Here is a 19,687-nt window from a genome sequence, read left to right as displayed (position 1 = left end):
GACGGAGAATCTAGCCAATGGAAATGGGCTCTTCAGAAAGGGGCGGGATACACAAGCAGTTAAATTTGCGCGGATTTAAATTTGCCGTTTGTGTAGTCATGGCGGCTTTTCGCGACATGGAAGAGTTGTGCCAGGGTCTGCTGAGTCTGCTGGGCGCCAACCACGCCGAGGCGCAGCAGCGGCGGCTGCTTAGGCGCTACGGTCAGATGACGGAGCGGCTGCTGGAGACACAAGACGGCGCCGAGCGCCAGCTGCAAGGTGGGGATCGAGGCCAGCGCGGGGGCGCGTCCGGGACCCAGGCCTTTGTGATCGGAGGGTCCGGCCACGACGGCCTCGAAACTCCCCCCCTCCCGGGTGCTCCCAACCCTCGGCCTGTTTCCCATGGGAATAACAGGCAGGCTCTGCTCACTCTGAGCCTCAGTTTCTCTACCCGTAATATGGGCTTTAGGACGGCAGCCACCTCCAGGATTTTAGTGGTAAATACAGAAGCTTGGAGCGCCAGGCCCAATTCTGAGTGTTCGTGAGCAGGATTTGGGGTAGTCCGGATTTAAACTGAGACAGGAGTCAAAGCGCCAGGTGTGAAAGCCAGCACCTCCATTTCCTAGGGTGCTTTAGATGTTTTACTGAGCACCTGCTGTGTCCCAGGCATAGTGCCAGCCCTGGGGTGGCGGCAGGGAGCAAAACAGACAAAATCCCTTAGGGGAGTTGATATGCTAGTGGGGGAATGACGCAGAATAAACAAGACAAATATATATAGGTATGTCAGGAGGTGATGGGCTAAGGAGAGAAACTAGGTTGTGTAGGGAGAAGTGATGATGTTTTGGGGGCTGGGTCAGGGAAGGTCTTCTGAGATGATGTTTAAGCAGGAACCCCAAGGAGGTGAAGGAGGGAGTCAGGGCTATGGTGAGGATGAAATAAATTGATGTGGATAAAATGCCTCCTACTTTATGTGAAGAGAACGCTGGATGAATTTTTGTTGAATTTAAGACACCATCAAATATAAGACTCTTAAAGGTAAGGAAAAAAAGTTCTGCTAATAAGTGTGTGACTATGCCACAGAGAAAGCTAGATCCAGCCTTTGCCACAAGTGAGGCCCAGAGCCTCTAACCTGGGTTTCAGCTGTAAACTCCTAAGCCAGGAAATCTCAGTCCGGTGGCTTCCCTCTCGAACCTTTTTCCACATCTGTGAAATGGGACTGCTGATAGCATTGTCACTGTTATTCTCAGTGCCACGGTTTTTTGTTTTTAAGGCTACAAAAATTTTGTGTGTGTGGTAAAACTGACATAACATAAAATTTACCATTTTAACCATTTGTAAGAATACAGGTCAGTGGTGTTAAGCTCATTCACATTGTTATACAACCATCCATCTCCAGAACTTTTTTCTTATCCTAAATTGAAATTTTGTACACTTTGTCCCCATTGCCCCTTGCCCACCCCTGGCACCCACCCTTCTCTTTCAGTCTCTTAATTTGACTCTTCTAGGGACCTCATATAAATGGGATTGTGCAGTATTTATACATTAGTGTCTGGGTTTTTGTGGGTTTTTTTTAAGATTTCATTTATTCATTTTTAGAGAGAGACAGAGAGAGAGAAGCAGGAAGCATCAACTCCCACATGTGCCTTGACCAGGCAAGCCCAGGGTTTTGAACCTGCGACCTCAGTGTTCCAAGTAGACGCTTTACCCACTACACCACCACTGGTCAGGCCCTCCTTTCCTCTTTTTTTATTTCCTTCTCTCCTCCTTTTAACTCTTCCTCCAGGAATGATGTGGGGAGAATATCGTTATCACTCAGCCTGCCTGGGTTTTAGTAGAATGGATAGATTTGGGGCTGGAGAGAAGAGTCAGTGTTCTAGGGAGCTGGAGCTTTGAAGCAAATGAACCTGGTTCACATCCAGGGTTTGGAGCTGTGTGCCTGTGAACAAGTCCCTGAATCTCTCAGGGCTTCTGTTCTTCACCTCTCAAACGGTGGGAGAGGGGAAGATGCCCCCCTCAAAGGGTTGTGAGAGCGCATTGAGGGGTTTCCAGGTTGTCCTGCACATTGAGGGAGAGTGCAGAAGGGGCAGGAAGGCTTCATAAGAAAGCCAGACCCTCAGCTTCCATAACCGGAAATCAGCTGGCTCCATCTCAAGCAAGCAAATCAAAAAATAGCAGCATAAGCACATTATTTAGAAATATGAAGGTCAGTGCCTAAGAAAACAGTGAAGTGTTTAAAGTGGCTGCCTCAGAGGGATGGAGAGGCTTAGAGAGGGGCGTGTGTGTGTGTGTGTGTGTATGTATTTTCACAAGCATATATATATATGTATATAATAATACCTTGATTAAAAATTAATTTCAGTTTGTAAACACTTAAATACCAACTGTTTCAAAGCATTTTTAAAAAGTTTAATGCAAGGGTAGTCAACCTTTTTATACCTACTGCCCACTTTTGTATCTCTGTTAGTAAAATTTTCTAACTGCCCACCGGTTCCACAGTTATGGTGATTTATAAAATAGGGAAGTAACTTTACTTTATCAAATTTATAAAGCAGAGTTACAGCAAGTTAAAGCATATAATAATTACTTACCAAGTACTTTATGTCGGATTTTTGCTAAGTTTGGCAGAATAAATCTTTATAAAATAGCTTACTATAGTTAAATCTATCTTTTTTTTTTTTTTTTTTGCATTTTTCTGAAGCTGGAAACAGGGAGAGACAGTCAGACAGACTCCCGCATGCGCCCGACCGGGATCCACCCGGCACGCCCACCAGGGGCTACGCTCTGCCCACCAGGGGGCGATGCTCTGCCTATCCTGGGCGTCGCCATGTTGCGACCAGAGCCACTCTAGCGCCTGAGGCAGAGGCCACAGAGCCATCCCCAGCGCCCGGGCCATCTTTGCTCCAATGGAGCCTTGGCTGCGGGAGGGGAAGAGAGAGACAGAGAGGAAGGCGCGGCGGAGGGGTGGAGAAGCAAATGGGCGCTTCTCCTGTGTGCCCTGGCCGGGAATCGAACCCAGGTCCTCCGCACGCTAGGCCAACGCTCTACCGCTGAGCCAACCAGCCAGGGCCTAAATCTCTTTTTATTTATACTTTGGTTGCTCTGCTACCACCCACCATGAAAGCTGGAACACCCACTAGTGGGCAGTAGGGACCAGGTTGACTACCACTGGTTTAATGTATTAATTTTGGAGAGAGAAATATTGATCCAGTGTTCCACTTGTTTATACATTCATTGGCTGACTCTTGCATGTGTCCCAAACGGGGATTGAATCCACAACCCTGGTAAATTGGGATGATGCTCTAATCCACTGAGCTACCTGACCAGGGCTGGGACACATGTTTATCTGTGCTTTCTCTTGAGTTGGCAGGTTCTTCCAACTCTATGAGAAAGAGCACAGTAACCTTAAAGTATTTTTAATTTTTCTGGATGTTTTGTTCAACATGTGTTTGTGTGTGTGTGTGTGTATGTTTTTTTTACAGAGACAGAGAGTCAGAGAGAGGGATAGATAGGAACAGACAGGACTGGAGAGAGATGAGAAGCATCAATCATCAGTTTTTTGTTGTGGTACTTCAGTTGTTCATTGATTGCTTTCTCATATGTGCCTTGACCGGGGGCTACAGCAGACTGAGTAACCCCTTGCTAGAACCAGCGACCTTGGGTCCAAGTTGGTGAGCTTTGCTCAAACCAGATGAGCCTGCGCTCAAGCTGGTGACCTTGGGGTCTCGAACCTGGGTCGTCCACATCCCAGTCCAATGCTCTCCACTGCGCCACCACCTGGTCAGGCACATGTGTTTTTTTTGTTAGTTGGTTTTTTTGTTTTGTTTTGTTTTGTTTTGTTTTGTTTTTTTTACAGAGACAGAGAGTCAGAGGGAGGGATAGACAGGGACAGACAGGAACAGAGAGATGAGAAATATCAATCATTAGTTTTTCGTTGTGCGTTGTGACACCTTAGTTGTTCTTTGATTGCTTTTTCATATGTGCCTTGACCGTGGGCCTTCAGCAGACCGAGTAACCCCTTGCTCAAGCCAGCGACCTTGGGTCCAAGCTGGTGAGCTTTTGCTCAAACCAGATGAGCCCGCGCTCAAGCTAGTGACCTCGGGGTCTTGAACCTGGGTCCTCCGCATTCCAGTCTGACGCTCTATCCACTGCGCCATCGCCTGGTCAGTCCCAACATGTGTTTATTCTGAGTGGGTGCTATCTCTGATTTGAGGAAGAAAGACAAGGAATAAGTAATTAAATGTGATAGGGGCTGTCATAGGAGCACTGTCATGCCCTGGGAGGGAGAGTAGAGTGTCCTACCGTTCGAATTAGGCATTACCCAGCACATCTAGATGTGTCCCATGGAGGACAGGCAGGCAGAGACCTAGGACTATGAAAAAATGTGTTTGTAGAATGAGGCATCTTTGTGCCTAGAGCAGAGAGGAAAGCATGTGAGGAGGTAAAAAGTAAGGAGAAAGGAGGCTAGCACGGATGTTGAAGATGCTCAAAAGGGCCTAGACCTTTTCCTGGAGACACCAGAGACAGTGGGAGCTCTTTGAGTAGGGGAGTGACTACGCATTTGGCCTCTAACACAGCCACTCGGAAGGCAGAGGGCCGAAGAACCGGCAGATTGGCAGTAGGAAGGCACAGCAGGGAGGCTGTCCAGGGCAGCTCTGGAGGTACAAAAGACCTGCACAAGGAGGCAGGAGGATCTGCCCAGCCTGGATGGCCAACTGGGTACAGAAAGTGAGTCACTCTCAAGCTTCTTGCTGAGGTAATAAATGGAGTGGGACATTATAAATAAGACTAAATGGCCTTACTTGTGGTACAATGGATAGAGCGTTGACCTGGAATTCTGGGGTCACTGGTTTGAGCCTCCTGGCTTGCCTGCTCAAGGCAGATGCAGGAGGCAGCTGTGAGTTGATGTTTTCTGCTCTTCCCCTCAGCCTTTTTTTCTCTCCTCTCTCCAAAATCAGTAAATCTCTCTTTTTAAAAATAAAAAATGACTAAGGTTCTTCTCCCCGGGAGAAGTGCCGGGCAGGGTTCCTTTCTTCCTTTCAATAAAGCCTGTTACTCTGGTCTTTCGGACTCCCACGGATTCCAACATTCTGGTGCCGAAACCCAGGACAAGGTACTAACTGCCTGGACGATCCCTCTTTGCCGTCCAAACTTACAACCAGGGAAGCAATGGGCAGCGGCAGCTCATCCGGGCTTACTCCCCAATTCTGTTTGGACGTGTAATTGTAGGTCGATTGGCCGGCAGTCTAACCCTGTCCTGAACCCCTGCTGGACCAGAAAGGTAAGGAATTTCTCCCTTCCCCTTCCCCGGTTGGCCTCTAAATTTCTCTCTAAAAACACCCCTTCTGGTCGGACGGTTTTCTCTGACACACCTCACGTTTTGAGGGGTTTGACTTTCAGTCTCAGTGACTGCACAGAAGACTAGGCGCCTAGCCAAACCTCTCCACTCTCTCGGACTTCTCATCCACAGAGCTCCCTGACACAGGTGGTGACAACCTCTATCAGGGACGACTCCCCCACACGGAGATTCTCTCCTCTTGGGACAGTGACAAAAGGCGGGGATGCCCCCTTTGCTCACCTGTCTCCACTATGGGCTCTTCAGGGTCTAAGCTGGTGTTTCCCAACGTGGGGCCCATGCCCCACAGGGGGGCAGTTTGATAGTTAAGGGGGGCAATTTGAAAATGGACTCGACGGGACTTTAACTCTTTCGCCCCGGGCCATTTAAATGCAATGCTAGATATCGGTGCCAAATTTAACAAAAAATGCAATTCTTAAATAATTGCGGTAAATAATTATTAAGTATAATTTCGTTTGACGAGACCAAAATATCAACTGGGTGATTGGTGTCGTCAAGTAAACTTCGTCCTGGGTTCACCGCAGAGCGTGCCGTCTGCCGCGGGGAACCCCAGACGTTTTAAAAACTCGCTAAACAACGCAGTTATTCTCACCTAATTGGCCCATCGCAACTTCTGTAGTGTTTCACAGCATTTAGTTGGTGTTAATTTGAAATAAGTGTCAGTCAAAACTGTTGTAAAAACTCGTTGAGCCTGACCTGTGGTGGCGCAGTGGATAAAGCGTCGACCTGGAAATGCTGAGGTTGCCGGTTCGAAACCCTGGGCTTGCCTGGTCAAGGCACATATGGGAGTTGATGCTTCCAGCTCCTCCTCACCTTCTCTCTCTCTCTCTCCTCTCTCTCCCCCTCTGTCTCTCTCTCTCTCCCTTTCTCTCTCCTCTCTAAAATGAATAAATAAAATTAAAAACAAAAAACAAAATACTTAAAAAAAAAACAAAACTCGTTGATTTAATAAATATACATATATATATTGTATAGATATAATTGGTAAGTATTTGATTTTATTTTTATCAATATTAAACTCTTTATTAAGTACTTCTTGCATCGGGGCTAGAAAGCAATAATATTTTATAAATATTATTGGGGCTATAATAGTGCATGCACGACAATTTTAATTTTAGAAGCATAACTTTCCAGAAAATTTTGTCAAGTGGAAAAAATACAGATACCGCCTGACTTGTGGTGGCGCAGTGGATGGGGCGTCGACCTGGAAATGCTGAGGTCGCCGGTTCGAAACCCTGGGCTTGCCTGGTCAAGGCACATATGGGAGTTGATGCTTCCAGCTCCTCCCCCCTTCTCTCTCTCTGTCTCTCCTCTCTATAATGAATAAATAAAAAAATAATAATAATAATAAAAAAAAAATATATAGATACCTTTTGATTTGCGGTGGTAGTGTAGTAAATGTGTTATATACATTTAAATAAATATGAATTTTTAGTATACGTTTACTCTATGTCACATTGAATATATTTTAACACATATTTTAATATTAGTTTTTAATTGATCTTATTTTTATTATAGCCCATAGTAAAATGAGTGGTGCAAGCAAGAAAAAAAATCGTCAATATTCGGAGGAATATTTAAAATTTGGGTTCATACCCGCTGTTCACGATGAGCGGATTCCTTTTTGTCTTTTATGCCAGCAATGCTTGACCAACGAATCAATGAAACAAGGTCGTCTTGAGGTGCATTTGAAGGCGAAACATAGTGCTCATATTAATTCAGATTTGAGTTACTTTAAAACTTTAAAGAAAATTTTTGAAAAAAGAACATTAAAGTCTCTATTTACTGCTCATACTTCAACTAATCGTGTTCTTGAGGCTAGTTATCAAATTTCTTTATTCATCGCTAAAACTGGAGAAAATCACACTATAGGAGAGAATTTAATAAAACCGTCAATATCAGCATTTCTTAAAACGGTTCTTGAAAAAGATGACAAAGATGTAAAAGCTGTGCCACTCAGTAACAATTCTGTTAGCAGAAGAATAGACGAAATGAGTGAGGATATTGAAAAACAACTTACTGAAAAGCTGAAAACAAGAAAATTCTCCTTGCAAATGGATGAATCAACTTTGAGAGACAGTGAGGCAGTATTGATAACTTACGTAAGATATATTGATAAAGGACATTTTGCTGAAGAAATGTTATTCTGTAAAAGATTAGAAAGCACCACTACCTCCAAAGGTATATATAATAAGCTAAAAAACTACTTAGATGTCAATGATATACCAATGAAAAATACAACATCTTGTGCTGCAGATGCTGCTCCCAATATGATGGGCAAGAAAAATGGCTGCTTAAAATTGATGAAAGATGCAAATCCAGAAATGATTCTTGTGCATTGTGTTATTCATAGGGAAAACTTGGTAGCTAAAAACATCTCGCCTGTTCTGAATGAAGTATTACATACAGTAATAAAGTGTGTTAATGCTATTAAAGCTAGTGCCAAATGTGAGCGTCTTTTCAAGCTATTTTGTGAAGAACAAAATGAAGACCATGTGAGACTTTTACTTCATACTGAAGTAAGATGGCTATCTAAAGGAAACTGTTTGAAAAGATTTATGGAACTGTTTGATACTCTTAGTGATTTTTTAAGCGACAAACCTGAAATGAAGTATCTGTTAACAATAGATGGTAAAGCATTTGTGAGTTATTTAGCCGATATCTTTGAAAAACTAAATATATTAAATAAGCAACTCCAAGGACAAATAAAACTCTTGTCGATGCAAAAGCAAAGATATTTGGTTTCATTACCAATATTGAGTTATGTCAGAAACATATTAACAACAAGAACTTTAAACAGTTTCATTGGCTCCAAAAATGTGAAGTAACTGATACCGCTTTACTTGTTATTGTCAATCATTTGAATATTCTATCGGCTGATTTAAAAGAAAGATTTTCTGATTTAAAACAATTTGATTTCCCAACATGGATGATGCAGCCAATGTTAGTGGATTTGTCTGATATATCAAATATGCAGTATCAAGAAGAACTCGCAGAATTGCAAAATGATGAGTCAGTTAAAGCTTTATTTAATATCAAAGGAGTGATGGCATGGCTTTGTGAGGAAACAGAAATCAAATACCCAAATTCAACCAAATGTGCAAGAAAACTATTGCTACCGTTTCCATCTTCATTTTTAGCTGAATGTGGATTTAGTGCTGTAAATTATTTACTGGTAAAAAAAGAAATCGGCTGGATATAACACAACTAGGAGACTTGAGACTAAAGCTAACCAAATTGGAACCTAATATAAAATCTCTGTACAAGGATCACACTAAATTAAAATAATAAATTAATATAGAAAAATCTGTATTAAAATTATTTGGAATTTAAATTTCTGTTTTTCATTATATGTTTTGAAATTTTACTTACTGTGTTTTGTTAACAATTTCATACTGATTTCTTCCTAGAACCTATCATTTATGTTTATTAAGTGAACAAATCAATTTTTTAATGTTAAAAATTATGTATGTTACATAGGGGGGGGACATAAAAATTTTAGAAAGGTTAAGGTGGGGCATGGCACAAAAAAGGTTGGGAAACACTGGTCCGACCAGACCCCTCTAGGATGTCTCATAAAAAAACCTCACTAAATTAGACCTCTGCCCTTAAGCCAAAAAAACTCATTTTCTTCTGTAACACGGCATGGCCTCAGTACAAATTAGACAGTGATTCCCATTGGCCTGAAAATGGGACATTCGATTACAAGTTTCTTAGTATCCTAAGAAATCTTGACAATTTCTGCCACCGGACGGGGAGGGCATCAGAAATTCCTGACGTGCAGGCTTTCTTCTCCCTTCTCTCCTGTCCTTAATTTCTGTGCCTTCTGTTCTACACGCAGGCCATTTTTGGCCAAAGAAACCTCACCTAAAACCTCTGCTCCTAATCTTTCCTTCTCTGCAAACTTCCAACTCTCTCCCTCCTGCCTGACCCCCAGGGGCATCCCTCTCTCGGTACCCCTCTATAGTCCCTTAGCAAATCATTTTTGCTGAAGTCTCTTCCCTCCAGAAAACCCCCTCCCTTCACTAAATCCTGTTTTCTCTTTCACCAGTCTCTCTTTCTCCTCCCCTGCTGGCCGGGGGCCTTTCCCTTCTCCACTGTGTTCTTCATCTCCTCCCCCCTCCTTAGAAGCTGTGGCTCTGGCTGCGGTGCCTGTCTCTTCTCTGATCCCTCCTTACAAACTGCAGTTCTGTCTGTCTCTTCTCCAACCCATCCTCCCTCCTTACAAACTGTGACTGTGCCTCTTTCTTCCTTGCCCTCTCCCCTCTCCTCAAAGCTCTAAATCTTTTTTACTCCTCTGACCATGTGGCGCCACACCAATACTTTAATCTCCATCTCCTCCTCCTCCTCCTCCTCCTCCTTCTCCTCCTCCTTCTGCAGATTCTGACCCTCCCTTCTTTCCATCCAGCTGCTCACACTGTCCATCCATCTGCTTTCTCTCTTCCTCCCCTCTATGCTGGCAACTCCCTGCCATCTTGAAAAGCTTTAAAAAACAAAATTGTCTATTAAGCTATGTGAGTAAGTAATCCGTCTTATCTCTTTGTTTGTCAGAAAATATCTCTAGTATAATTTGAATTGAAACAAGTAAAGCATGCTCATTTAAATTTCTTAATTCATAATGTGTATCTGAAGTCTTTGTTTAATTTGTAACTGTCTGTTTCTAAGGCCTTAAACCAATAGTTACCCACATCTTAAACCAGGCTTACTCATCCCCATGGACTCTCCTGGCAATACCCCCACCCTTCCTGTTTGAAAACGTTCAGGGGCTTATCGCCTAGTACAAGCCTTACTCCTAATCAATGAGGCAGTAATTCCCCTCTATCCATTGGTCCCTAATCTCTAAATTTTCCCAAACACCACTCATTCACAATCCTAGACCTCAAGAATGCCTTCTTTACCATTCCTCTACACCCTGACTCTTACTTTCTGTTTACCTTTATTTAAACTGACCTAGACACTAATGCAGCCCAGCAACTTACATGGACTATTTTACCACAGGGGATCAGAAACAGCCCACACCTGTTTTGGCAGACACTAGCTCAGGATTTAACAGCATGCAATCTGAAAACTAGTATTCTCTTACAATATGTAGATAACCTACTCCTCTGCAGCCCCTCCCTGCCTGCCTCAAAGAGACACACCGCCACCCTTCTTAACTTCCTCGCTATGAAGTGATATCCTGTCCTCTCTGCTAAGGCTCAACTTTATTCTCAGTCTGTAGTCTATCTAGGCATCGCCTTAACCCGCACCACCTGAAGTCTCACCCTAGATCAAACTCAGACTCTCCACAGTCTCCAACCACCTACCATCACAGATCAACTCTTTTCTTTCCTCGATCTAATAGGCTTCTTTAAACACTGAATTACCAATTTTGCTCTCTTTGTCAAGTCCCTCAGTGAGATCTTCTGAGCATGGCTTTTAAGGTCTATAATGGCCAAGGAAGTAACAGAAAAGGCAAATAAGGCCCAAAAGAAGTCAGGAAATACCAGCTTTTGGCTCCAGCACCCTAAAGGGCTTCATAGACTTCCATCAGGGCCCTACTTCAAGAGTAGAAAAAAGGCCATTGAACTGAAGCCTGCCAGGCTTCCTGGCCCCATCAAGGGACACACCTCTGCTGTGGAAAGAGGGACATGAGAAGGTAAGCTGCCCCCTTGCTCCATGGAGGGAGGGTTCAGTCTCTTCTAGCCCTGCTCCAGCTACCTGTGACCTGACCTTGCCCAGCTTACTGGGAATTGCCACTGAAGGCCCAAGGACATCATTCACGAGCCTAAGGTATTTCTTCCAAGTAGTAGATAAGCTGATCTCATTTCTTGTAAACACAAGGGCCATCTACTATGCCTTGCTTGAATATTTATCCTTCGAAGATCTCTACTGTGGGTATTGACAGTCTGAGTTTTTTTGTTTGTTTGTTTTGTTTTTGTTTTTGTATTTTTCTGAAGCCGGAAATGGGGAGAGACAGTCAGACAGACTCCCGCATGCGCCCGACCGGGATCCACCCAGCATGCCCACCAGGGGGCGACGTTCTGCCCACCAGGGGGCGATGCTCTGCCCCTCCAGGGCGTCGCTCTGTCGTGACCAGAGCCACTCCAGCACCTGGGGCAGAGGCCAAGGAGCCATCCCCAGCGCCCAGGCCATCTTTGCTCCAATGGAGCCTCGGCTGCAGGAGGGGAAGAGAGAGACAGAGAGGAAGGAGGGGGGGTGGAGAAGCAAATGGGCGCTTCTGTGTGCCCTGGCCGGGAATTGAACCCAGGTCCCCCGCATGCCAGGCCGACGCTCTACCGCTGAGCCAACCGGCCAGGGCTCTGAGTTTGTTACTTTATTTAATGTATAGTATCTCCTTTGTTCCTCTTATCTCAATGCCCCATGCCTATTATAGGCTGGGACCTGCTGCTAATTCCAGCTAGAAGCAGTGGTCACTAGGATTTAAATTCTAATGGCAAAGTGTAGAAATGTAACCACCCTTTCCCTAAGTACTTACAGGATTTACAGGTCAGTCAGCAAACTATTCAAAGACTGTCCAAGAGGTGCTTCCAGCATTACATCACCCAAGGACTGACTTTCACATGGACAGGTCCACACACTATAATCCTAACAACTCCCACTGCACCTCTTAACCTACCTCACCAAATCAGGAACTTTCTACTCGTGTGGGACCAACACCTATCTGTGTCTCCATACTAATTAGACAGAAACCTGTACCCTAATCTATCTCACCCCAAATATCAACCTAATCCCACCCCATGAGCCTCTTTCAATTCCTAGTACAGTACCCGTCAATCTAAGGACCAAAGAGCTGTACAGGTAATCCCTCTTGTTGCTTTAGGAATCTCTACAGAAGTAGGTCTAGGGGCAGGGGGACTGGCCACTTCCCTGTCTTATTCCTACTCTCTCTTTCTCTGAAGCCCAGCAAATTCATAAACAAGGAATCAGTGGTTTCACACAAACTGGGTATCTTGACTATTGCCTTTCATTAGTCCACTCATTCTCCTATTTATTTTTCTAACTTTTGGACTCTGCCTCTTATGTTTGTTCACTAGTTTCTTACAGAACCACATACAGACCTTCACCAATCAGAAAATTGGAAAAATCTACCTAACCCTACACATCAACCTTGAAACCTGCCCTCGTGAAACAGAAAAATCTGAAACCCTATATCAGCAAACCTCCTAAATCCTATCTTTCAACCCCTACAGGTCCCCTAACCCTAAAGCTCTCCCATATCCCTGAAGAACTAGGAGAATAAATAGCATTCACCTCTTAACGCTTCTCAGTCTTTTTACCCTTCACATAGTAAGGGGACAAGATTGCTGGGTCTTCCTGGCTGAAGAAGAGCCTACAAACACATGAAACATTTCTTTTAGCTCAAACTAACTACTCTCTCCAGGGCTGCCAGGAAAGAATATCTCCAACTTTACCATGGAAGAACTTTCTCTCTCTCTCTCTCTCTCTCTCTCTCTCTCTCTCTCTCTCTCCCTCTCTCTCTCTCACACACACACACCCGCTATACAGCCCTCCTTATCTCTTTATTCCTGATCTACAAATACTTGCCCCCTTCTTTATCAATTTCCTACAGGCCCAGATGAGAGAAATCTCTAGGATTACCTACAATCTAATGCTCCTACACTCTTCCCCAATACCCCAGAGAACTTCACGAGGGAAATATCAAATAGGTAGGGATGACAGCAGGAAGAAGCTGCCCCTCAGCCCAAGAAGTTCCCTCCTGAATGTTCTCCAAACCCCCTTCTTTTTTTTTTTTTTTTTTAAATAACTTTTTCTCACTAACTTTTTTTAAATTTTTTTTTTTTTTTATTCATTTTAGAGAGGAGAGGGAGAGACAGAGAGGAGAGACAGAGAGAGAGTAGGGGGGAGGAGCTGGAAGCATCAACTCCCGTATGTGCCTTGACCAGGCAAGCCCAGGGTTTTGAACTGGCGACCTCAGCATTTCCAGGTCGGCACTTTATCCACTGCGCCACCACAGGTCAGGCCAAAACCCCCTTCTTTTTAAACCACACATACCCAGTCCTTCTAAAAACTTACACCAACAGGTTCCCTGTCTCTAAAAATCTCCACATGTCCTCCCATTCGAGAGGAACCAGACTAGCATATCTCATGAGGCTCATCCAGGAGACCATGTATCACCATGTCACTCTGTCCACTTGGCACTCACAGCAAGGAATTCACAATTATTTCCTTGCAAATTTTTTTTTTTACTTCCTCACTCAAGTTTTTGGAGACATTGCCTGGTTCAGACCTTACAGCATGGAAATTTATGACATCCTTAACTGGATGGGGAACTTGGCTTGGCAAGGTTCCCTTCTTGAGTTCTCTCCAGAAGAAGCAATAATTTTCCCATTTTTTCTCCTCTTTCTTCTCATCACCCCTCACCATATATTATAAAATCAATAACTGCCTTTCTTTTATATGTAACCACAGAGTTGAGAAATGATAGATATGTGTATTCCAAACTGCCCTCTTGATGTTCCGCTTATCTGTCAGACCTCACCCTTACTGGACTATTGCCCCTGAGACAGAGGAATTCCAAAAAGCTGACAAGCCGCCCCAAGGAGGGACTCCGGACATACCCGGACTTTTAATTCAACACCCACATGCTCGAAGCCCCCCAAGGAGGAGCATTCTGGACATACCAGGACTTTTGCCACAGTATCCCTTCAGGCTCTCCCAAACACTATATAACTCACCCCTAGTTGAAACCGGCATTCTTCTCCCTGGGAGAAATGCCCGGCAGGGTTCCTTTCTTCCTTTCAATAAAGCCTATTTCTCTGGTCTTTCGGACTCCCATGGATTCCAACACAGTCAAGGCACATATGAGAAAGCAATCAACAAACAGCTAAGGTGTGACGAAGAATTGATGCTTCTCATCTCTCTCCCTTCCTGTCTGTCTGTCCCTATCTGTCCCTCTCTCTGTCTCTGTCACACACACACACACACACACTCAAAGAAGCAATGTGGAAATATCTTTAACAGTTTTAAGATTTTTGTAAGGTATTATTTAATATTTTTTCATTAATATTTTATAATTTTTTATAACAATCTAGTTCTGTATACCTCTTTTATTCTTATTAAGTATTAAATGCATGAGATAATAAACTAAAAAAAAGACTAAGTATTCAAAGGACAGGGTTTTAAAATTTTATATATTTATGGGTTCAGTTGTGTTTCAGTGAAAGGCAGCATTTATGCAAGGTCCAGGTGCAGCTGTCAGGTGGGTGTTTGGAAATAGGATGAGCCTGTCGGGGAGGTGTAGACAGGGAAGGAAGAATGTTCATTGTTGATGGGGGGTAATAGAGGTCATAGGCTGATGAACCACTGTCTGCTTCTCAGGCTCTCCCAGGGGAAGGACAGACCCTGGGAAGCCAAAGTTGAGGCTCAACATTCTTCTACCCTGCAGAGATCCTTGATGCAGAGAAGGATGTGGCCCAAAGTCTTCTTGATGCGAAGGAGCAGGCATGCCAGGGGGTTGCTGAGTTACAGCAGATTGAAGCCAAGCTTCAGAAGGCCAGTGAGGAGGACACTCACCTGAAGGCCAGCCTCCTATATCCTTTCCTGCTTGTTCAAAACAGCTGGGCATTTACCCTTGCCTGGGAAGTGCGAGTCATTCACACTAGAAAAAATGCTTTGAGCCAGAGCCAGAGGCCCTGGGTCCCGTGTGGCTGGTGTTTGCACACATAGGCAACCCTCCCTCCAAAGCCAGAGATCCTTTTTTTTTTTTAATCTTTTTAAGCTAGAGACAGAGAAAGGGACAGGTAGGGACAGACAGATAGGAAGGGAGAGAGATGAGAATCATCGACTCGGTGTGGCACCTTAGCTGTTCAGTGATTGCTTTCTCATATGTGCCTTGACCCAGGGGCTCCAGCCGAGCCAGTGACCACTTGCTCAAGCCAGCAACCATGGGGTCATGTGTATGATCCCATGCTCAAGCTGGCAACCTTGGAGTTCTTTGTGTTTGTTTGTTTGTTTGTTTGTTTGTTTTGACAGGCAGAGATAGGGACGGACAGACAGACAGGAAGGGAGAGAGATGAGAAGCATCAGTTCTTCATTGTGGCTCCTTAGTTCATTGATTGCTTTCTTATATGTGCCTTGAGGGGGGAGGGGTTGGCTACAGCAGAGCAAGTGACCCCTTGCTCAAGCCAGTGACCTTTGGACTCAAGCCAGCAACTCATGTCTATGAGACCATGCTCATGCTGGAGGAGCCTGCACTCAAGCAGAGACCTCGGGGTTTTGAACCTGGGTCCTCTGCATCCCAGTCCGATGCTCTGTCCACTGTGCCACCACCTCATCAGGCAACCTTGAAGTTTCTCGTGTTTTTTTTAATAAAATTTTTTAAAATAATTTTTTTTTTTGTATTTTTCTGAAGTTTGAAACAGGGAGGTAGTCAGACAGACTCCCACATGCGCCCGACCAGGATCCACCCAGCACGCCCACCAGGGGGCGATACTCTGCCCATCTGAGGCATCGCTCTGTTGCAACCAGAGCCATTCTAGCGCCTGAGGTGGAGGCCACAGAGCCATCCTCAGCACACAGACCAACTTTGCTCCAATGGAGCCCTGGCTGCAGGAGGGGAAGAGAGAGACAGAGAGGAAGGAGAGGGGGAGGGTTGGAGAAGCAGATGGGCGCTTCTCCTGTGTGCCCTGGGCGGGAATCGAACCCGGGACTCCTGCACGCCAGGCCGATGCTCTACCACTGAGCCAACCGGCCAGGGCTGAAATAATTTTTTTGTTTGTTTGTTTTATTTGTTTTTTTAGAGAGAGGAGAGAGGGAGAGAGAGAAGTAGGGGAGAAGCAGGAAGCATCAACTCCCATATGTGCCTTCACCAGGCAAGCCTGGGGTTTCAAACCGGCAACCTCAGCGTTCTAGGTTGATGCTTTATCCACTGCACCACCACAGGTCAGGCGACCTTGGAGTTTGAAACTTGCATCTTCTGCATCCCAGGCCTACACTTTATCTACTGCTCCAGTACCTGATCAGGCAAAACCAAGGACCCTTAACTGTTCGTTTTACTCAGCTCACCAGGGAGCTAGAGGACCTCAAGGAGATCGAGGCTGATCTTGAAAAACGGGAGAAGGAAGTTGATGAAGACACAACGGTCACCATCCCTGCAGCCACGTAGGTCCCATAAATGCCCGTGTGAGTGCATGCCCGTGTCTGTGTGTGTTCAATGCCACGGCTCTTTGTTGCGTTTGACGCTGGGATAACTTTCTTTTCTCTTTCTTTTTGTCTTGTATAGGTATGTGGCTCAACTTTATCACCGAATTAGTAAAATTGAGTGGGATTATGAGTGTGAACCGGGGATGATCAAAGGCAGTATCCTTTGTGGAGAAAAGGAACCCTGTGCACTGGGATGAGGTGTGAAGTGGTGCAGCCACTGTGGAAAGAGTGGTGGAGCCTAAAAAGGAATCAGTCACCGTGAGATCCAGCAAGCCCACATCCGAGTGTAAACACTAAAGAATTGAAGCAGGGGCTGGAACAGATACTCGCACATTTATGTTCATAGTATCATTGGCCACAATAGCCAAGAGGTGGAAGCAACCCCAGTATTCTCTGGGAGATGGATGGATAAACAAAATGGAGTGTACACATACAATGGAATAGTATTCAGCCTTACAAAGGAAGTTCTGGTACCTGCTACAACGTAGATAAACCTGGAGGACATGCTGAGTGAAATAAGCCAGGCTCAAAAAGGAAACTACTGTAAGATTGCACTTACATGAGGCCCACAGGGGAGTCAAATTCAGAGACAGGAAGTATCAATAGATGGTGGATGCCCGGGGCTGGGAGTTAGTGTGCAGTGGGACAGAGTTTCAGTTTTACAAGATGGAAAGTTTCCGGAGATAGATGGTGGTGACGGCTGCACAATAGTATGAATGTGCTAAATGCCAGTGACCACTTAAAGATGGCTAAGATGGTAAATTTTGCTATATATATTTTTATCACAATTTTTAAAAAAGATAGTGCATCATTAGAGTTCAATTTTTTTTTTTTAAGTGAGAAGCAGGGAGGCAGAGGCAGACTCCCACATGTGCCCGACTGGGGTCCACCTGGCAAGCCCCCTACAGGGCGATGCTCTGTTGCTTAGCTACCGAGCTATTTTAGTGCTTGAGACAAGGCCATGGAGCCATCCACAGCTCCCAGGGCCAACTTGCGCAAACCACTTAAGCCATGGCTGTGGGAGGAGAAGAGAAAGTAAGAGAGAAAGGGGAGGAGTGGAGAAACAGATGGTCGCTTCTCCTGTGTGCCCTGGCCAGGCCAACACAGGTGAGCCAACCAGCCAAGACCAAGTTTGAATTTTTTTTTATGAAAATTTCTCAATCTCTAAACATCTTTTTTTTTTTTTTTTTCATTATTCTGAAGCTGGAAACAGGGAGAGACAGTCAGACAGACTCCCGCATGCGCCCGACCGGGATCCACCCGGCACGCCCACCATGGGGCTATGCTCTGCCCACCAGGGGGCGATGCTCTGCCCATCCTGGGCGTCGCCATGTTGCGACCAGAGCCACTCTAGCGCCTGAGGCAGAGGCCACAGAGCCAACCCCAGCACCCGGGCCATCTTTGCTCCAATGGAGCCTCGGCTGCGGGAGGGGAAGAGAGAGACAGAGGAAAGCGCGGCGGAGGGGTGGAGAAGCAAATGGGTGCTTCTCCTGTGTGCCCTGGCCGGGAATCGAACCCGGGTCCTCCGCACGCTAGGCCGACGCTCTACCGCTGAGCCAACCGGCCAGGGCTCTAAACATCTTTTTTTTTAACTGAGAGGGACAGACAGGGAGAGAGATGAGAATCATTACCTAATAGTTGTGGCACTTTAGCTGTTCACTGATTGTTTTTCATATGTGCCTTGACCAGTTGGCTCCAGCTGAGCCAGTGACCCCTTGCTCAAGCCAGCGACTGGGCTCATGTCTCTGATCCTGCACTCCAGCCAGTGACCCCATGCTTAAGCTGGTGAGCCTGGGCTCAAGCTGGCAACCTTGGGGTTTTGAACCTGGATCCTCCACTTCCCAGGCTGCCTCTATCCACTGCACCACTCATGACTTGGTCAGGCTCTAATTTATCTGACTAATAAGTTTTTTAGGGCAGTCTCCTTTTGCTGGAGGGGTCATGGGGAGGGCTGTGTGTGTCAGTTTCCTTACATCATGCCCTCCTCAGTCCATGGTGGCCCCAGTGTTGCCCAGCCCATTCACCTGGACAGCACCCAGCTCTCCAAGAAATTCGTCAGCGACTATCTTTGGAGTTTGGTGGACATGGAGTAGTAGTCCGAGTCTCATGCACTGTGCCCAGCACACAGCGGGAATCATTTGCAGTGTGTGGTTGTGCCTTGGTGGTGAGATCAGCTTAAAATTAAATGTTTGTACATAAATAGGACTTTTACTGGATTTCTTTTTCCCTCTGATTTTGGCCTTAGATGCTGGACTGACCTGAGCTAGATAACTATAGAGAACTGACTTACCTTGCCAGGCCTGTGACTTCATGTCTATGACAACATAGTATGTGATGACAAATTCCAGGTCTTCACCATTTATTATTCAAATCTGGCCTGTTTTTATTCATTCAGGGTTGAGTGCCAATGAGCCAGACTGTGCTAGGTACCCAAGACAGACGAGGTGACACGGATCCTTTCAGCCCGTGGAGGAGTCAAGTATGAACAGATGCCACCCTGGAGCTATCCTGGTCAAAACAATTTCCCAGCCTCTTGCAGCTAAGTTCAGGCCAATGAAATATAACGAAGTATTATATGAGACTTCTAGAAGGATCCTTAAAGGGCAAGAAAATATACCCTTTTGCCTGACCAGGTGGTGGCGCGGTGATTAGAGCGTTGGACTGGGATGCGGAAGACCCAGGTTTGAGACCCTGGGGTCACCAACTTGAGCGCGGGCTCATCTGACTTGAGCAAAATAGAAAAAGCTCACCAGCTTGGACCCAAGGTCGCTGGCTCGAGCACGGGGTTACTCGGTCTGCTGAAGGCCTGCGGTCAAGGCACATATGAGAAAGCAATCAATGAACAACTAAGGTGTTGCAACGAAAATCTGATGATTGATGCTTCTCATCTCTCTTCGTTCCTGTCTGTCTGTCCCTATCTGTCCCTCTCTCTGACTCTCTCTGTCCCTGTTAAAAAAAAAAGAAAAGAAAATATACCCTTTCTCCTCCCCTCTATTTTCTGGAATTTGGGTGTGATGGCTGGAAGCCTGACAGCTATATCACTGCATGTGAGGGGTGCAGTCCTCTAAGGATGCTAGGAAACCGATTCCCTAATGATGGTAGAGCTGGTATCATCAGCTCTGGACTTCTTTGGGGCAGGAGGGTTGACCCTAAATTAATCTGGTGTGTGCGATTGTTATTGTTTCACAA

General features: G+C 45.4%; 1 protein-coding gene across 2 annotated transcripts; it reads left to right on the top strand.

Moving 5' to 3' along the window:
* The first annotated feature begins 71 nt into the window (after window positions 1-71).
* SPC24 (SPC24 component of NDC80 kinetochore complex) lies at window positions 72-19,687 on the top strand. Of its 2 annotated transcripts, none has more exons than XM_066253349.1 (5): window positions 72-258; window positions 14,742-14,886; window positions 16,352-16,456; window positions 16,578-16,654; window positions 18,198-18,398. In XM_066253349.1, the coding sequence occupies exons 1-5, from the start codon at window positions 99-101 to the stop codon at window positions 18,245-18,247; spliced, it is 537 nt and encodes a 178-aa protein (XP_066109446.1). In that variant the 5' UTR covers window positions 72-98; the 3' UTR covers window positions 18,248-18,398. The 2 variants fall into 2 exon arrangements, with proteins under 2 accessions (XP_066109446.1, XP_066109445.1); XM_066253348.1 differs by lacking the exon at window positions 18,198-18,398 and adding an exon at window positions 18,488-19,687 and having other exon boundaries at window positions 74-258.

This window comes from Saccopteryx bilineata, chromosome 1 (genome assembly GCF_036850765.1).
Source record: "Saccopteryx bilineata isolate mSacBil1 chromosome 1, mSacBil1_pri_phased_curated, whole genome shotgun sequence".
Taxonomy (NCBI): domain Eukaryota; kingdom Metazoa; phylum Chordata; class Mammalia; order Chiroptera; family Emballonuridae; genus Saccopteryx; species Saccopteryx bilineata.
This window is presented reverse-complemented; position numbering and strand designations above follow the sequence as displayed.